The 19,752-nt window shown below is 45.0% G+C and overlaps 1 protein-coding gene across 1 annotated transcript in view; it reads right to left on the bottom strand.

Annotated features, from left to right (window-relative positions):
• Window positions 1-19,752, bottom strand: part of PEBP4 (phosphatidylethanolamine binding protein 4) — a 235,234-nt gene that overhangs the window by 95,776 nt on the left and 119,706 nt on the right. Inside the window, exon 4 of the mRNA XM_036855696.1 lies at window positions 3,060-3,158. Within this exon, the coding sequence (XP_036711591.1) occupies window positions 3,060-3,158 (99 nt within the window). The remainder of the gene's footprint in view (window positions 1-3,059; window positions 3,159-19,752) is intronic.

The raw sequence follows: 19,752 nt of genomic DNA, 5'->3' as shown, positions 1-19,752 counted from the left end.
GAATAACACGGCCAGCCTAGGTTCCACCAAGTTTGCCTCTGTGGCCATTGTGAATCGCAGGGCCACTGTCATTCTATATCTGCAGTGACTTCATGGCATGCCTTATTGCTGAGGCCGCTTGCTGCTGAGGGTTATGATAATATGTAGGGTTTGCTTTTATGGGGGGGTGGTCCAAGATATTTATCAAGTGTATTTTATTTACCAAGACAGCATTCCCTGGGGAGGTTCCCTGGAAGCATCAACCCGTAAAAGGTAACCAGGAACAGAGCCCTGGGGTGACGGGGGCTCTGTTTCTGATTATGCTTACCATTTTACAGAAAGGGCACCATGACATGCCCCTCGCCACAGTGGAGCTGATGAGAGAGATGTGGTGTGAAGCCTGACCACATGGGATGGTGGTTTGGAGTTTGGTCGCCTGGATTGAAGACCCACCTCTACAACCCCCTAGCTGAGAGACTGCGTCATTCGATCTCACCAGGCTTTGTTTCCCCATCTGTAAAATGGGGATAATGCCTGGTTCACAAAGTGATTGCAAGGATTAAAAGGAAATCGTGCAAATTGCTTCACAGATAGGTGATATTAACAACAACCCAGGCATTCTGAATCTGCCGTCTTCCTTCCAGCTGCTAAACCCCTCCTGGATGCCTGTTGAATGCGGATGCCCTGTTCTCTCCAGACTGACCCAAGTGGTGCCCAGGAATCTGCATTTTAACAAGCTCGCCAGCAGATTCGAAAGTGCTCTAATGTTGGAGACTGACAGCTATCACCAACACACAGGAAGTGCTTCTGGGTTTGGTTAGAGCCCTCTCTTCCTTTGGCCGTGGTCCACAGCCTGAGACCTACACTGGCCTGGTTTTTCTACTGGCTGTGCAGCTGGCAGAATGCGGGGGCCGGCGGGCAGGCCGAGTGGACATAGCTGGGGAGAGCTGCTGCTTCCTGCTGGACCCTTGCATCAGGGCAAGTGGGTGAAAACGCGGCGGAAACCCAAGCTTCCTCCGGCCTGAGCGGGAAAGCTGAGGGCCGCACCCGGGCAGGTGGCCCTGGTAAGCTCTGTGGCTTAGTGGTCTCGCCGGCCAGCTGCCACCTGCCACCTGCTCTGCTTCTAAGCTGGGCTGCTGGGCCTAAACCCATGTTGGCACCACAAGGCTTGTGCGAGAGAACTGTCCTGTCCTGTATTGGGGGAGGGGAGCGGGCAGGGGAGACTTCAGGCTTGGAAGAGAGGAAGCCTCATGGGTCCAAGGCCCCTTCTACTCTGAAGTGATTCCATCCACATTCCATTTCATTCTAGCTTCTGAAATTGGGACTCAGAATTGCCCAGTAGAACCTTCTTACAGGCAGCCCTGTGCATGGGGGCAGACTGTAAATATGATGACCAGAGCAGTATTCTTTTCTTGAGAGTTTCACCCCCTTGTGGCCAACTTGTGCCTGTGCTGTAATTTGGGGCAGGATCCAGTATCTTTCCCTTTTGTGCTCTCAGCTCCCCTCCCTCCACTGAAGTCAGGTCTCTCTCCCAGCTCTTCCCTTTCGCATGTTTATGGTGTTTCCAAGGCTCTCCATGAGGCCGAGAGGGGCGCTTGGCCAGGGAAGGGTGATGGAGCAATGACCCTACTTTCCCTCAACAGCCCGGCTTGGCCTCTGTCCCAGAAGCTGCTGCCGCAAGTCTCCCTGGAGGGAGCCCCCTCTTAGGCCGTAGCCAGAGCTGTCCCTGAAAACGGGCTGTTCCCCTGAGCATCCTGTGAAGGGCCTGTGGTCACTGGGAGGGGGTTAGTTGCCAGGGTAACCCCCCACACACCATCACGCCCCCACTCCAGTGGTTGTGAGAGCCCAGCCTTGCCAGGAGAGTCAATAGCTAGTACAGACCGGTACCCCTTCTTCTGCCCCGTAGCTCTAGAAGGAAAAACACAAAGTCCTTATAGTGGTGGTATGTGCTGTGTTTTACAGAGTGCTCTTAGGACACTCTAATTGGATGGTCACGACAACCACATAGCAGAGGTAACACGGTTCCCACCTTACAGATAAAGACGAAACGCCGAGAGGGACTCCATGACATGATGGAGATCATTGAGGTGGGAACCAGCCCAGCCTGGATCCAAACTTAGTCTTTCTAGGTCTGGGTTCCCACTGTCTTACAGGGTTGGTGCCTTTGCACACGTGATGCAAAGGTCATCGGCAGGCTTTCTAGGCACAAGATGCGTGGATGCCTGATGCTAGTGTGGATTTTCCCAAAGTGCACTGCCACATGCTTGTGAGCAAAAGATTCAACAGTCAAGTGAGATTGGAAAAGAAATGCATGTTATATAACGCATACTAACATATTAAAAGTTCTAAAGGGTCCTTCGGTGAGGAATGGGATTAATACATTTTAACCCAGAGTCTCTGAAACTTGCCTGGCAATGGAGCCTTTTTGGTTTTTGTTTTTTCACCTAATGCGCATTAACAAGCCACCAGATTTGCGTCCCTCAGACCTGCTCTGGAAAGGCTGAGCCGGGCTCCTTTGTCATTATGGTTGACGACAAAAGGACAAAAATGAGGGGAGGCCACCTTGTTTCTGTACAAAGAAAAAGAGATTGCCACGCCTCCTCCATGCCCCTCGGCCCATCAGCAGGAGATGCTGCAAGAGTCCCCTGCCACCTGGACTACGCAGAATCACCTGGTGCCCCCAAAATCCAGGCCCCTGGCAGTGGTGTGCTGGAGCCAATTGTTACATTTTCAGAAAATTTGTGATTCAGTCATTAAATCGTTAACTTGTAATTGGTCATGGTGGGAGTCTTTCTTTACACTACAGAAATCAGCAAACACTACAAATGCGGGCTTTCTCCCTGCTTATCCTGAGATAAGGATATCCTGGTCCTGTGTATCACTGATCCTGGGTCATTTTCTGAAATTATTAGAAAGCATGGGCGACGCTGTGACAGCTGGGTGCTGGGGGCGACCTGACATGGAAGTCCTTGCTCATCAGAGTCCCCAGCCCTCCTGAATGAGAGCTGAGAACTGCGCAGAATGATAATCCTCCAGCCCCAATCTCCAGTGAATCAGAAAGTGCCTTCTGGCCTGCTTACCTTGATATCTGTCACCAGCCAATGTCTCCAGAATCGAGCTTTGGGAGAAGACCTGCTGGGGGCATCTGGATCCACCATCACCAGGATATAGGTTGCACCCTGTAACACATTCACCAGAAAGAAGTGTAGCATCGTGACTAGAATTTGGAAAGGAAATCTACAAGGTGCAGACTCTCCTTTTACCTCAATTCCAGCCGAGAGTGGCTGACCAACACCTAAAGCTTCCTACTTGATTCATCCCTGTTCTCATGACATTCCCCTTGTGTCACATGCTTATTCTCAGAGAAATGAAGTCTATTAAGTAGGCAGCTTAATAGCTTGGCTTTCCCTTTATAAAGAAGAATAAATCAAACAAGCATATTTACTCGGCACCTAGAAGTCTGTAACATCATGCCAGGAGCTGTGGAGGAAACAAAGAAACCTAAAACAGGGCTTCTGCTCTCAGGAAGTTGAGTTGGAGTGACTTGCCCATTCACTCAGCAAATACAGGGGAGCTTACTCCGTGTCAGGAACTGTACCCATTGCAAGGAATTCGCAGATTCATTCATCTCTTCAATAAGCATTTACTGAACACCTATTATGTGCCAGAAGCTGTTCTAGGTGCTGGGAACCCAACAGAGAACAAGCGAGTGTGACCCATACTTTCAGGAAGATTTTACTCTAGGTAAGAGGCACAGATTAAAAAGAAAGAAAAAAAAAAAGAGCAGAAGCAAGAACAACTACAATCCTGCAGCCTGTGGAACAAAACCCACATTCACAGAAAGACAGACAACATGAAAAGGCAGAGGGCTATGTACCAGATGAAGGAACAAGATAAAACCCCAGAAAAACAACTAAATGAAGTGGAGATAGGCAACCTTCTAGAAAAAGAATTCAGAATAATGATAGTGAAGATGATCCAGGACCTCGGAAAAAGAATGGAGGCAAAGATCTAGAAGATGCAAGAAATGTTTAACAAAGACCTAGAAGAATTAAAGAACAAACAGAGATGAACAATACAATAACTGAAATGAAAACTACACTAGAAGGAATCAATAGCAGAATAAGTGAGGCAGAGGAACGGATAAGTGACCTGGAAGACAGAATGGTGGAATTCACTGCTGCAGAACAGAATAAAGAAAAAAGAATGAAAAGAAATGAAGACAGCCTAAGAGACCTCTGGGACAACATTAAACGCAACAACATTCACATTATAGGGGTCCCAGAAGGAGAAGAGAGAGAGAAAGGACCCGAGAAAATATTTGAAGAGATTATAGTCAAAAACTTCCCTAACATGGGAAAGGAAATAGCCACCCAAGTCCAGGAAGTGCAGAGTGTCCCATACAGGATAAACCCAAGGAGAAACACTCTGAGACACATAGTAATCAAATTGGCAAAAATTAAAGACAAAGAAAAATTATTCAAAGCAGCAAGGGAAAAATGACAAATAACATACAAGGGAACTCCCATAAGGTTAACAGCTGATTTCTCAGCAGAAACTGTACAAGCCAGAAGGGAGTGGCATGATATACTTAAAGTGATGAAAGGGAAGAACCTACAACCAAGATTACTCTACCCAGCAAGGATCTCATTCACATTCGATGGAGAAATCAAAAGCTTTACAGACAAGCAAAAGCTAAGACAATTCAGCACCACCAAACCAGCTCTACAACAAATGCTAAAGGAACTTCTCTAAGTGGGAAACACAAGAGAAGAAAAGGACCTACAAAAACAAACCCAAAACAATTAAGAAAATGGTCAAAGGAACATACATATCGGTAATTTCCTTAAACGTGAATGGATTAAATGCTCCAACCAAAAGACACAGGCTCGCTGAATGGATACAAAAACAAGACCCATCTATATGCTCTCTACAAGAGACCCACTTCAGACCTAGGGACACATACAGACTGAAAGTGAGGGGATGGAAAAAGATATTCCATGCAAATGGAAATCAAAAGAAAGCTGGGGTAGCAATACTCATATCAGATAAAATAGACTTTAAAATAAAGAATGTTACAAGAGACAAGGAAGGACACTACATAATGATCAAGGGATCAATCCAAGAAGAAGATATAACAATTATAAAAGTTATGCACCCAACATAGGAGCACCTCAATACATAAGGCAACTGCTAACAGCTCTAAAAGAGGAAATCGACAGTAACACAATAATAGTGGGGGACTGTAACACCTCACACCAATGGACAGATCATCCAAAATGAAAATAAATAAGGAAACAGAAGCTTTAAATGACACAATAGACCAGAGAGATTTCATTGATATTTATAGGACATTCCATCCAAAAACAGCAGATTACACTTTCTTCTCAAGTGTGCAACTGTAAGACACTGAAGAAAGAAATTAAATATGATACCAACAGATGGAGAGATATACCATGTTCTTGGATTGGAAGAATCAATATTGTGAAAATGACTATACTACCCAAAGCAATCTACAGGTTCAATGCAATTCCTATCAAATCACCAATGGCATTTTTTACAGAACTAGAACAAAAAAAATCTTAAAATGTGTATGGAGACACAAAAGACCCCAAATAGCCAAAGCAGTCTTGAGGGAAAAAAACAGAGCTGGAGGAATCAGACTCCCTGACTTCAGACTATACTACAAATCTACAGTAATCAAGACAATATGGTACTGGCACAAAAACAGAAACATAGATCAATGGAACAAGATAGAAAACCCAGAGATAAACCCACACACCTATTGTCAACTAATCTATGACAAAGGAGGCAAGGATATACAGTGGAGAAAAGACAGTCTCTTCAATAAGTGGTGCTGGGAAAACTGGACATCTACATGTAAAAGAATGAAATTAGAACACTCCCTAACACCATACACAAAAATAAACTCAAAATGGATTAGAGACCTAAATGTAAGGCCGGACACTATAAAACTCTTAGAGGAAAACATAGGAAGAACACTCTTTGACATAAATCACAGCAAGATCTTTTTTGAGCCACCTCCTAGAGGAATGGAAATAAAACAAAAATAAACAAATGGGACCTAATGAAACTTCAAAGCTTTTGCACAGCATAGGAAACCATAAACAAGACAAAAAGACAACCCTCAGAATGGGAGAAAATGTTTGCAAATGAATCAACAGACAAAGGATTAATCTCTAAAATATATAAACAGCTCGTGCAGCTCAATATTAAAAAAAAACAACCCAATCCAAAAATGGGCAGAAGACCTAAATAGACATTTCTGCAAAGAAGACATGCAGATGGCCAAGAAGCACCTGAAAAGCTGCTCAACATCACTAATTATTAGAGAAATGCAAATCAAAACTACAATGAGGTATCACCTCACACCAGTTAGAAAGGGCATCATCAGCAAATCTACAAACAACAAATGCTGGAGAGGGTGTGGAGAAAAGGGAACCCTCTTGCACTGTTGGTGGGAATGTAAATTGATACAGCCACTATGGAGAACAGTATGGAGGTTCCTTAAAAAACTAAAAATAGAACTGCCATATGACCCAGCAATCCCACTCCTGGACATATACCCAGAGAAAACCATAATTCAAAAAGACACATGCACCCCAATGTTCATTGCAGCACTATTTACAATAACCAGGTCATGGAAGCAACCTAAATGCCCATCAACAGCTGAATGGATAAAGAAGATGTGGCACATATATACAATGGAATATTACTCAGCCATAAAAAGGAACGAAGTTGGGTCATTTCTAGAGACGTGGATGCATCTAGAGACTGTCATACAGAGTGAAGTAAGTCAGAAAGAGAAAAACAATAATCGTATATAAACGCATATATGTGGAACCTAGAAAAATGGTACAGATGAATTGGTTTGCAGGGCAGAAATTGAGACACAGATGTAGAGAACAAACGTATGGACACCACTGGGGGAAAGCAGTTGGGGGGTGGGTATGGTGGTGTGATGAATTGGGAGATTGGGATTGACATGTATACACTGATGTGTAGAAAATGGATGACTAATGAGAACCTGCTGTATAAAAAAATAAATAAAATAAAATTCAAAAAAATCCAAACAACAACAAAACCCAAGGCAGTGCCAACTTGGGATTAGTTCTATGATTAAAATAAAATAGGATGGGGTTGGAGGAAATAAGTGTCCCAAGAAGGGGAAACAACTGCTACAAAGGCCTTCAGGTGGGAACGAGTGAGGGTTTGAGGAGCAGAAAGAATGCCATGTGGTTAGAGGCAAGCAAGGGGAGGGGACAGGGCAGGGTTGGAGAGGTGGGCGGGGACCCGGCCACAGAAGGCTTTGCAGACCTGGGTGAGGAGGGTTTTTTTTTCTAAGTGCAATGCAGAACTACTGGAGGGTTTTTTTTGTTTGTTTGTTTTTCTTTTTAAGCCAGGAGAGTGATATGCTCTGATTTACATTGTTAAAAAGTTGTCATCGTGGCTGGGTGGAGAGTGAATGGTCGGCAGGAAGCAAGAGAAGAGGCTATTGCAGTGATGAAAGGCAGGATGATGGCATTTTGGACTAGAATGGTAGCAATGGAGATAGAAGCCAGTAGAGGGATCGGGGAAGTATTTTTAGAGAGCATCAGTGGGATTTGCTGATGGACTGGACTGTAGGGCAGGGAGGAGGGGGTAGGGAAAGAGAAATTGAGGATGACTCTTGGGGTTTTGGCTAGAACAACTAGGCGAATGGTGCCACTTAATGTCATGCAGAAGACTTGGAAAGGAGAATGTTTGAAGGGGGATATTGAGAGTCCTGTTTTGGACATGTTACATTTGAAACGCCTCTTAAAGACAAGCAAGTATCAGAGTCAAGAGTTTGGAGGAGAGATCAGGACTGGATATATAATATTTGGAGTCATTGACTCCCAAGGACCAAAGATGGCCCCTAAATCCATAGAATAATGAGATGATTCATGGAGAGATTAGACATGGGGAAGAAAAGAGGTCTCATGAGTGAACTCTAGAACATGCTAAGGAGGAGAGGAGGAGAGGAGAGGTGTATCTAGCAAAGGAGACTGTAGCCAGGGAGGTAGGGGAGCCACCTGAAGCGTAGGTATCATGAAAGCTGAGACAGAAAGTGTGTCCAGGAGGAGGAAGTGGTCAGCTGTGTCGAATGCTGCTGAAAGGTAGAGCAAGATGAGGACACAGATATGACAATGTGATCTGACAACATGGAGATCCCTTGTTTTCTTGGCAAGACTAGTGTCAGTGGAGTAGTAAGGACTGATGTTTGATTGGAATAGGTGGCGAGGAGATGAGATGCGAGGAACTGAAAATAGTTATTAAAGATGATAAAAGAGGAATTATAGTGTGAAGGACAGCTGAGACGCAGAATGGCTGTTACTAGATGGGAAGAGTGAAGAGATTTATTTCTTTTTAAATTTTTAAAGAGATGGATGGCAGTCAAGAATGTTTGCAAGCCGATGGGAGTGATCCAGTATGGAGGGAGGTATAGATGTCAGAGAGAAGAAAGGGGTTTGTTGTAAGAGCCAAGACTCTGGGAAGGTGGGAGGCGACAGGATCCACAGCAAAAGTGGAGGGCCTGGCCTTTGGCAGAGGCGGAGATACAGGTTCAGATGCAAGGGCGCTGGAAGATGTGGTGGTGAGGAATGAGGAAATTGGATTCTGATTACTTCTATTTTCTCAATGAGTTAGAGGCAAGGTCATCAGGGGAAGAGGGATTATAGGAAGTTTGGGGACAGACAAGGTGTGGAATAGTCATTTGGGGAGGTGAGAAATTGAGTATACCAGAGGTATGTAGTAAGGTTACTGGGTAATATTACATTCCACAGTTATGTGCTTTTTGACGGTTCAAGTGCAGATGGGGAATAAGTCGTCGTTGGGTTTAGCTTGAATATGGACAGACTGGCGAGTATGATGGAAGAGAAGGGAGTGAGAGTGTAAAAAGTGAGTAGATAAATAAGGAGGGTCCTGGGATTCCTCTTGCTCTGGAGGGAGAGACAGACATAGACCTAACTTGAGTACAGTATGTGTAGGGCATGAGTAGAGGAGCATTTATCAGGCACTAAGGGAGCATGGAGGAGGGAGCCTAAATCTCTCCACCTCAGGAGTCCAGGAAGGCTTCACTGAGTTGTCTTCTGAGATTGATCTCGAAGGATGAGCAGGTAAGGGGTCAGGAAAAGGACTCTCTAGGCAAAGGGAAGGGTCTGGGCAAAGGCATGAGGGGTTGGGGAAGGGCAAGAAACTTGGTGTGCTGGGACAGAGGGCGTCTAGAAAGGAATGGTGGGTGACGGAGCTGAAAGGTTACTGGGACCAGATAATAGAAAACCTCACATGTCCTAAGTTGTTGAGAATTTGCTTTGCAACAGGACCCACTGAAATTGTTTGAACAGACAACTGACATGATGAAATGCATGCTTTGGGAAGGCACATGGTGAGGATGAGTAAAAGACTAAAAGCAGAGTAAAAAGAAAAAAAGAAGAAAATTGGGATACTCTGAAGAGAGATCATGAGGGCTTGAAAATTCAAGTAATAATAAAGATAGAGAGATTTGTACCACAGAATCAACAGCATGAGGTGACTGGATAGGGCAGGTGAGAGAGGGAGAGGCGTCCAGGAGGACTATGAGATTCTATCTTGGGCAACTAGGTGGATGATGGTACCATGACTATTATGAGTAGAAAGTCTGGGAGACAGTGAGTTTGGTGTTGAAACATGTAGGCAGAGATGTACCCTAAATGGAGCTATGAAGCCTGGAGCTCTCTCAAGACTTGGCATGTGGGTAGCGGGCAGGGGGATGGATAAGACTGTTGGGGAGAACTTATGGAGTGAGAACAGAACAGCTAGGGTGGAACTCAGGAACTAAGAGGGGTGGGGAGAGGAGAGACTGAGGGGAAGAGAGTTAGGAGGAGAACCAGGGAGCAGAGTGTCACGGACACCAAGACAAAAAAGGGTTCAAGGAAGGAGTGGGGATGGGCTCAGTATAACAGAGCCATCAAGGAAGAGGACCCCAAAGCCATACTGGCTGTGACAATTGGGGGAGAACTGGCAACTTTCCAGAGATGAGTAGTTCAGGGATAAAACTACTGTTTGTTGAATGTTAAAATCCAAAACCACATATTAAACGCTATAGGAAATTAACTTAGAGAATTTGAAGATAAAGCCCAAGAACTCAGAAGAGAAGGATAAAGAGATGAAAATATTAGAGGGAAAGTAGGATCATATCCTAAGGAGCCCGTGTGTGTGTGTGTGTGTTTGTGCATGCGCACACACGTGTGTGTGATCCCAATAGACTCCCAGAGAGAAAAACCATCTGATACAACCAAGAACTGGTTTTAGCCAAAGCAGCAAGAAAATAAAAACAAAGTGTAAATACTGTAAAAGAAGAAAAAAACCATCTATGCTCTTTCTGTTTTTTAATTAATTGTTTTCCAAATGACATGATTGCCTACATGAGAAACCAAAAGAATCAGCTGGAAACAACTAGACTAATATTCAATAAAGTGAGTTGTTATGAAATGCACACAAAATCAGTACTTTCTTATGGACAAATAGTAGTCAGAAAATATACTTTTAAAATCCCATTTACCATTGTAATAAAAATATAAAATATCTAGGAATAAACTTGATGAAAAATCCAAGACTTACACCAAGAAACCAAAGCATTACTGATGTACATAAAAAGAAAGCTTGAAGAGATGGAGAAAGACATATTATGCTTTTAAACAACAAAGCAACCATTTGCAAATATGTCAGTAATCCTTTAATTAATTAGTTGATTTAACACAATTCCAATCAAAATCCTTAATAGATATTTTGGGAACTTCATGGAAGTTCTCCAAGAGATATCCACACTCCCATGTTCAGTGCAGCATTATTCACAATAGCCAGGATGTGGAAACAAACCTAAATGTCCATCAAGGTATGAAGGGATAAAGACCGTGTAGTTTATATACACAATGGAATATTATTCAGCCATGAAAAAGAGGGAAATCCTGTCGTTTGTAACAACATGAATGAACCATGAGGACATTATGCTAAGTGAAATAAGCCAGTCACAGAAGGACAAATACTGTCTGATTCAATTTATATAAGGCATCTAAAATAGTCAAACTCATAGAAGCAGAGAGCAGAACGGTGGTTGCCAGGGGCAGAGGGAAGGGGGAAATGGGGAGTTTCTGTTCAATAGGGACAAAGCATGAATCACACAAGATGAATAAGTCCTAGAGATCTGCTGTACAACCGTGTGCCTGTAGTTAATGATATTGTATTGTACACTTTAAAATCCGTTCAGAGGGTAGATCTCATGTTCCTACCGCAAAAAAATAAAATTTTAAATTAAAAAGAAGAAAGTAATCCTGCTTGAAGAAAGCAGGATGGAATCAATGCCCGCGTCAAGCATTCTGCAAATCCCAGACCTTGACAGTACGCTCTGCTGGCGAGGCGGTGGGGAAGCTTCATACATTGCTGTGGGAATGCAAAAATGGGGCCGATTTATCCTTTGACTCAGCAATCTCATTTCTGTAATTTCTTCCCCTAAAGATACCTGTATATTTATGAAATGACTCGTGTATAAGGTATTCATTTCAGCCATGTTTATGATAGCAAAAGTTGGAAATAACTCAAGTGTCCATCAGTTGGAGATTGGTTAATAAACATTGATACGTACTCACAATGGAATACTTTACAGCTGTGAAAAACAATGAAGATCTCTCATCTTCCCCAAGGTAAATGAGTGAAAAATGCAAGGTGCAGAACAGTATATCTAGCACCTTACTTTTACATATGAAAGAAAAAATAAGCTATGTCTTCACATTGATTTGTATTTGCATAAACAAACTCTGGAGAGATACTTTAAAAAAAAAAGATGTGGGTGGTGGTGGTGCTATGGGTGGATGGGACAGAGGTGGGATGGAAATCTCTCCTACGTGCCTGTTCTTTCATTTCGATTTTTGAGCCATGTGAATACATTACCTGCTAAAAATAAACTGAAATTATAAAATCAAGTGAAATGTGTAGTAATCACATAGTATTATCTTAGTTAGTCTCTAGTCTCTCTCTAGCTGGCTGAGAGGTAAAGAAGGATGGTTTTGCCCTTTTTGGTAGGGAGAGCTCGTGGAATCCTCACTGCATTTTTGGGGGTCAGTTAGGTGCAGGGCAAATGCTGGACCAGGGCCCTGGGCTCTGCAGCGCAGGGCGTGAGCGAGGTATGGGAAGCCACGTCAACAGATCACAGTACCTTGACATGTTGATGGCAACATAGAAGGAGAATTAGATCTGGGTTTGTCCATGTGAAGTTTTTTAAACAGCCATATTGAAGTATAATTTCCATACCACAAACTTCACCCCTTTAAAGCATACATTTCAACAATTTTTAGTAAATTAACAGAGTTGTGCAGCCATCACCATAATCTAAATTTAGAACATTTTCATCACCCCCAAAACAATCCTTGTGCCATTTGAAATCACTTCCTGTTCCCTCCCCCAGCTTCGGCCAACAATTAATCTACTTCCTGTCTCTATAATCTCCTTTTTGCCTTACCTGAACATTTCACATAAGTGGAATCATAGAATATGAGGTCTTTTATGCCTGGCTTCTTTCACTCAGTGTAACGTTTTTGAGGTTCAACCATGTAGCATACATCAGCACTTCATCCCTTTTAATTGCCAAATAGTATGCCATTGAATGGATATTGGTATGGCTTTTGTTTATCCGTCTGATGGACATTTGGGTTGTTTCTACTTTTTGGCTACTATGAATCATGCTGATATGAACATTTGCTACAGGTCTTTGTGTGGATATTTATTTTCAATTCTCTTGGGAAAATACCTAGAGTGGAATCGTTAGGACATATGGTAAATTTATGTTTAATATTTTTAAAAACTGCCAAACCGTTTTCCAAAATGGTTGCGCCATTTTGCAATCCCACCAGCAGTGTATGAAGGTCCCAATTTCTCCACCTCCTCACCAACACTTGTTATCATCTGTCTGTCTGATTGTAGCCCTTCTAGCAGGTGCAAAGCGTGAAATGTAAATTAAAAATTCATTGAGTTTTTAATTTACATTTCCCTAATGACTAGTGATGTTGAGCATCTTTTCATGTCTTTATTGACTATTTGCCTATCTTCTTTGGTGAAATGTCTGTATAAATCTTTTGCCCCTTTAAAATTTATCTTCTTATTATTCTAGAAGGAATTTTAATAGTTGTATCCCAACTGGGAGTTAGGGAAAATGTGAGCAGTGGGGAGAGTGGAAAGGAAGGAGAGAAGGTGGTCAGAGCTGGAGTTGCCTCATCGTTGAACCGCTGGCTTCTGCCCTCATCCATCATCTGTACATGGGGCTGTCTTCTTACTGCATCTCACCATGACACTGATTATTCCAGTAGGGAAATGTCAACCTCAGGAACAGCCACCAACCCGGGTGAGCAGAGAGCACCACTGACACTAATTCCCCCAGACCCTTGGTTCACTGATCCACTGGCCTCGTTCAGAGAAATCGTTGAGCCCCAATCTTCATGCCTCCCATCCAGATCTTCTCAGTCAAAGACCACCACCCCGCCATCTCCTCCACCACACCATCATGCCAAAATGCTCTTTTCTCTTTTCCTCTGAGCCAGTTCTCTATTCCTCCTCCACCTCCAAACCCTTCTACTCTGCCCTCTGGAAAAGCCACTAAATAACAAGCCACATCCCTTCCATCCTCTGTCTCTCCATAAATTCCTCTGTCTACTCCCTTGTCTTTGCCTGGCTCTCCCCTGAAGAGCCCCTTCCCCTTAGCTCTCTCGAGTGCTGATGTGTGTTCTCTCATGGCCCTTAAACCCCAAGAGGTGTTCTAGCTCCCTGTTGCCACATCCTCTTTGTGGCTCAAGCCATTCAACCATACACCCTCCTTCTGTCCTGGTTGCTGTCACCTATGACCTCATGATTGCTCCTGCTTATTCATCGAAGACACTGGCACCTGCTCACAGTCATCTTTTCTTCCCTAGGTCCTGCTGTCACCCTGGTGACTCCGGCAAACACGTGGATCACCCATCCAGCACTGTGGCCTCCCGCGTACCTGCACCTTTGCATCTCGGGCAAGCTTCTCTTTCTTTATCTCAGCTATCGAATCCCACAGTCACACCTTGAAACTTGTCATCCCCCCAAACTGCTCCACCTCCCCATGTCACTATTTCTGGCCACAACCTCCTTTCTGTTCAGCTTGCTTCTTCAACTCTGTCTACCACGACTAATCTTGGACCACAAGGGGACCTCCAGACCATTGGTAAATGTCCCTTCTCCCAGCCCATCAGCTCTCTCCTGTCTTTGCTTGTGTCCCAAATCGTCAAAATGTAAACTCCCTTGTCCCTCTATCATTTAAACATATTTCTTTCAAAAGACCCCAAAGCTGAGTAAACCCAACTTTCCTCTACTTCTGTGTATGACGTGAGCAGTGAGCCCACCAGGAGAAAGTCATATCCCAGGGAAGATTTGCTCCATACATCTTTGGCCGCCAGCTTCATTATGGGCCCTCAATACTGCTCTGCATTTCTGGCATCAACCTGATCTTCCACCCTTGGTAATGGCTTTCCAAGATTTCAAACCTTTTCCAGTATCCTTAAACCTCCAACCTCCCTCCACTCCCCCTAACCCTCTCTTTTGGCAGGTAAATTTTTCAGCCATAACTTTGCAGAGGAAACTGAAGCCATCGTATGACAAGTTCTTCAAGGTCTGCCTCAAAGCCTGCAAACCCTAACTGCATCCACACCTAACCTCTCCTTCTCCCCACTGTTTGTCTTGTCTCCTGTAACAGCCTTCTAACGAGCTTCTTCGTATCTGTTTTTACTCCCTGATCAATTTTCCACCTGGATCCAGAACACTTTTTCAAAACACAAGTGAGATTGTGTTATCCTGCTGCTTAAAATCCTTCCCTGGCTTTCCATGGGTCCTTAATGCGTCTTACAAGGCCTTGAATAATCTGGCCCCTTCCCACCTCACCTTGTCACCTTGTACACATGGCCCTTGCCCTCTACTCCACTCTCAGGGGCCTTTCTGTTTCTAAGGTTTGCCCTGCTCCCTCCTACCCCACGGCCTTTGCATATGTTTCCCCACTCCCGCCCAACCCCCTTGAATCTGGTGAACTCTTATTCATACTTCAGAACTCAGTTCAGGGTGACTTCTCCAGAGAAGTGTACCCTCACCCCTGTTCTGGGTTAACATCCTTACTTAAACATGCTCACATTTCCTTCCCTCAGATATGCATCTCAGTTTAGAGTCAATTATACTTGTGTTGGCATAAGTTTTGATTAACGTCTGTGTCCTCCACAAGACTAAGACCCCCTTGAAAGCGGGGATTGTGTCTGTTTTGGCTCACCACTATACGCCCATAGATTACAGTGTCTGGCACAGAGAACACACTCGATAAATACTTTTGAATGAGTAAATAAAACAATTATTGCAACTGGCCCAGGTGGTTCAATTGTTCACGTGTTCATTCATTCATTCATTCCACAAGCATTGACTGAGCCCTTATCATATATGCAAAGAATCCAAGCACCTTTTGGGCTCTAACCAGGAGCACTGCTGGCACTGCAGAAGCAAACCTGAGGAGGTGATTACCTCTGCCGGGGGTGACTGGATAAAGCCTCACAGAGGATGCTGCCTCTGAGCTGGACCCTGATGAATGGACGTTTGCCCAGGAGGGAAGGCCATGCCAGGCAAAGGAAACAGCGTGTACAAAGCCATGGAGACACAAAAGGGAGCAGCAAGTTGTTCTGTGTCTGGACCTCAGAGTTCCCAAGGCCAAGGGACAGAGAACTGGAGGGGCAGCGGAGGAGGCCAGGGAGGTTGATGGCAAAGATGGGCAATGTTGTATATGTCAGGGAGGTTCATGAATGGGGGTGTAGGGATGACATGGTTAGAGACGGGTTATAGAGAGAGAATTCCTCAGGTGGTGGGGGTGAGGGGTGGATCTGCGTGGGCACAGTGATGTCCAGTGAGGGCTGTTAGGCTGATTCATGTGCGGGTTGGGTCAGCATGGCACAAGAGTGGTCATGCTCAGAGGGAGGCCAGCATGCCACACCCTCTGTAATGCAGAGATGCCTTGGCAGAGGGGCCTTCCTGACGTGCAGGGGTGCTCTGGGGTCTCCGAGGCCCCCTCCCTCCACCTTGCTATTTGAGCAGTCTGTGTGTGCCTGCCTTTCCCAGAGAGGAGGAGTGAAAAGTATTCTTTGGACAGAATATGATGGGACTTCAGTAGACAGTTCTGAGTCCTAGAAGTGCTGAGGAGATGTGGTCTACATTAATCACACCTTTTGTTTTCTGATGCTTTGACATCTGGGGTCTTGCTGTCCCTGGAGAGGCTACCAGTTCCCAGAGGTAGCAAACACGTACCTGAGAGCATGCTCTTCAAGTGCAAACCTACCAATCCAGAGCCTACGCCATCTCCTTTATTGGGCTGAGCCACTATCCTCCTGGCCTACTCACCCAGGGGTCAGGTTCCAGACAACCAGGGGCAGCTCCTGTGCTCCAGAGACCACCAGAACTATTCAAACTAGCCAACCCCAAGCCTGTCTACCCTGCTTATCCTCCTTTGCCAATGTTTTATTTTTTCCCACAAAAATCACAGTAAGGATTCTCGCCCATGCTTTCTCCTCACTCCTTCTGCCTTCTGACAGACCCTGGTGCTTCCCCGTGTGGCCCTGTGTAGTGTGCTGCGATTCCGGTCTTTAGGGATCTGTGAGTATAAATGTCTTCCTTCATGATCATCATTTCCATCTGTGTGTCTTATCACATCCAATTAAAACAAATCCCAGGTACGTTTTAGAACAGGGCCCTTGACTCCTTGTGACTTAGATATCCATCAGGACCATTTGAAGACTACAGGAACCTGGGGAGTATCTAGCATTGCATTTCTCTCATGTTCTGATATGATTATGTCTGTCGCTTGTTGCCTACAGCACTCACTTGTCCCAGAATGAAGGACTGGGCTGACCCGATATGGTTAAGCTTCACGGTCAAGTTGAGTGGAGAGCCATCCTCTCCAAAGCAGTAGTTCTCACCCCTGTCTGAATACTAGAATCACCAAGGGAGATTTTCAAAGCTACCAAGGCTGGACCTTTGACCTAAGGGGTCTGGAGAGGGGCCCCGGCTTTAGTGTTGACCTGGAAGTTTCCCAGGTGACACAAAAGTAGAGTTAGGGGTGAGAACTAAAATCCTAAAATCTGGTTCCCCCAAGTCCTTGACTGAATCTGCCACTGACTAAAACCCAGGTTTCTTTCCTCCTGTTTAATGTACTCTCAGGGAAGATCACGTGCCCTCCACATAAAGAGGACAGGCTTCCCCCAATCTTGGCTGGGGTCTCTTGTGCCTGGGACCCTGAAGATTAAGGGGCTTGAGCACTGAATCGAGAAACTGAAGTCACAAATATAAGTCACCATCCTCTCCCACTATTCATTATGAGGTTGGTTGGAATACAAATTTAGCCTATAGTGGGTTGGTTGTGTTTGAACCTCCCCCACAAAGTTCTGTATGGGAAATCTAGTTAAGAGCCTTCTTCCTGGGGGAGGTTGAGTGTAACAGCTGTTCCTCACCAGGACTGATAGTCTCACCAGGATGCAGTCCGGGTGTTGCCCCTTGAGCCTAAAGCCTTTCATCCCTGAGGACTGACTCACATTTCAGGTTGGCATCCAGAGGAACAGCCTTTCTCTCCATAGCTGTTGACAAAGACAGTTCCTGGGCTGGGTGGACAGAGGCATGTCAACCTGGGAGTTGGGGCTCATGCCTTGCTTTCACACATTTGGGAAGAGGTGTTGTGTAGTCACTGTGGATCAGCTATCCTTCTTCCTTGCTCTCCTCTACTTTAGAGGCTGGAGAGCTACAATACTGGATTTCCCAGCCTCTTGTGCACTAAGGGGAGGCCATGTTCTGGCCAAGAAGAGATAGGAGAAAGTCCCTGGGAAGGGATCTCTTCCTGAAAAAAAAGGCAAAGGCTTACTAAGAGAAAACCCTTGTTGCCTTTTGTCCCTTTCCCTGTTCCCCTTCATTCTACCTGGAATGTAGATGTGATGTTGGATGTGTAGCAGCCATTCTGTGACCAAGAGGGGACAAGCATGAGGTTGAAGGCCTGTGTGCTCAAGATGGTGAAGCAGAGAGATGGAAAGAACTTGGGTTCTTGAGCTGCTGAATCTGCCTGCGATTGCCAGCCCCTAGACATCTTGTTGCCTGAAACAAATAATCCCTTTATGTTCCTAGGGTAGAGATTTTTCTTCCTTGCACCCAAACACATTCCTACCTGACACACACATCAGTTGTCTGTGCTGGTTTTGGCAAGTGAGTGTCAAGGCTGATCTTCAGAAAGGCATCCTGATGTTGTGAAAAGATTACTCAAGTAAATGATAGAGAACTAGGATTTGAGCTCCTGCTGTTGCTTGTATAGGCTGTGTGCTTGGAGGTAAGTCATTTACTCTCACCAAGGTGCAGTTTACGGATCTGCAGAATGGCAGTAATATTTGTCTCACACAACAGGGTTACTCTAAAAAAATGAGTTAAAAGTGTGAAAGTATTTTTAAGACTGTGAAGCGATGTCCATGGGTCAAGTTTTGTTATGTGAACAAATGCCCTCAGTGTTTGTTCCCAATGGTCCCTGGAGGAGCAGTTACCTTGACGGTCAGAAGACATCCTCCAAACGGCCTGCCACCAGCTGTCTGGAGGCAGAGAGGCTGGGCTCTCCCCATCTCTAAGTCTGGCCGGGGACACTAGTGCATGCGGAGACAGCACATTGCTTCCCTCTAATGCTCGCTCTTTTTGTGTTCCCAGGGGGACTAAGTTCATCTGGGAGTGGGACAGATTACAGAACCCTTGAACGCTGGAGGAAGCAGGGGCCGAGTTTCCCTAAGCAAACCTAGCCAGCAACCATCCAATGTCTCCATGGCGCTCCCACCGGTGGGTGTCCCTCACTCCCTGGGGAGGTGACTCATTCAAATATTGGAAAGGGCTACGTCTCATGGAGCCCAAAACTACCCTGAAAACTCACAGCTGTTCCTCTTCTTTCTTGCATAGAACAAGTCCTGTCCTTCTTGTACATGGCCCCCCTTCAGACATTTGAAGGCAATCACAGCCTCACAATGACCTTTTGTTCAGGCTAAAGAGCACTGTCTCTTCAACTGGTTCAGCTACCTGGAGCTGCATCCCACACTTTGTCTATACAAAGATGCCCTTGTATGGTTCACAAAATAACAAGGGAGACAGACATGTAAACAACTACAGCACACTGTGACATGCTGGGATAAAGACTTACACAAAGGGCTATGGGAACATAGGACAGGGACCAAACACTTCTGTGCAGAATGGGGCTGAGGAGGTCAGTCTTTACAGAGAAGGCGGTAGTCGATGAGAAGAAGAAAGGATGATTTACAATGGCCAAATGTGGAGGGTGCAGGTTGGAGGTTGCGGGTGATATGGGTCCAAGTCTGTTAAGGCCATAATTTGCTGTGGCCAGAGTCACATTACTGGGAACAAGGGGCCACTGCAGGGAACATCTGCTAAATAGAGATTATTATTCTGAGTCTGCAGATGGAAAAATTGAAGCTCAGAAGGATTAAGTGGATCTGTCTGAGGCAAAATGCTTTAGTGATGTGAATTCCACTCAGTTGCTGTGTGGCCTTGGGCAAGTTGCCTAAACTCTCTGGGCTTCCGGTTTATCATCTCTAAAAGAGAGATCGTAATAATCAGAGTTCTTTTCCTTTAGATTGTCACTCACATTAAGTGAGTGAAATGGCTCAGAGTAGTGCCTGGCATGCG

The sequence above is a fragment of the Balaenoptera musculus genome, chromosome 6 (assembly GCF_009873245.2).
Source record: "Balaenoptera musculus isolate JJ_BM4_2016_0621 chromosome 6, mBalMus1.pri.v3, whole genome shotgun sequence".
Classification (NCBI taxonomy): Eukaryota; Metazoa; Chordata; class Mammalia; order Artiodactyla; family Balaenopteridae; genus Balaenoptera; species Balaenoptera musculus.
This window is presented reverse-complemented; position numbering and strand designations above follow the sequence as displayed.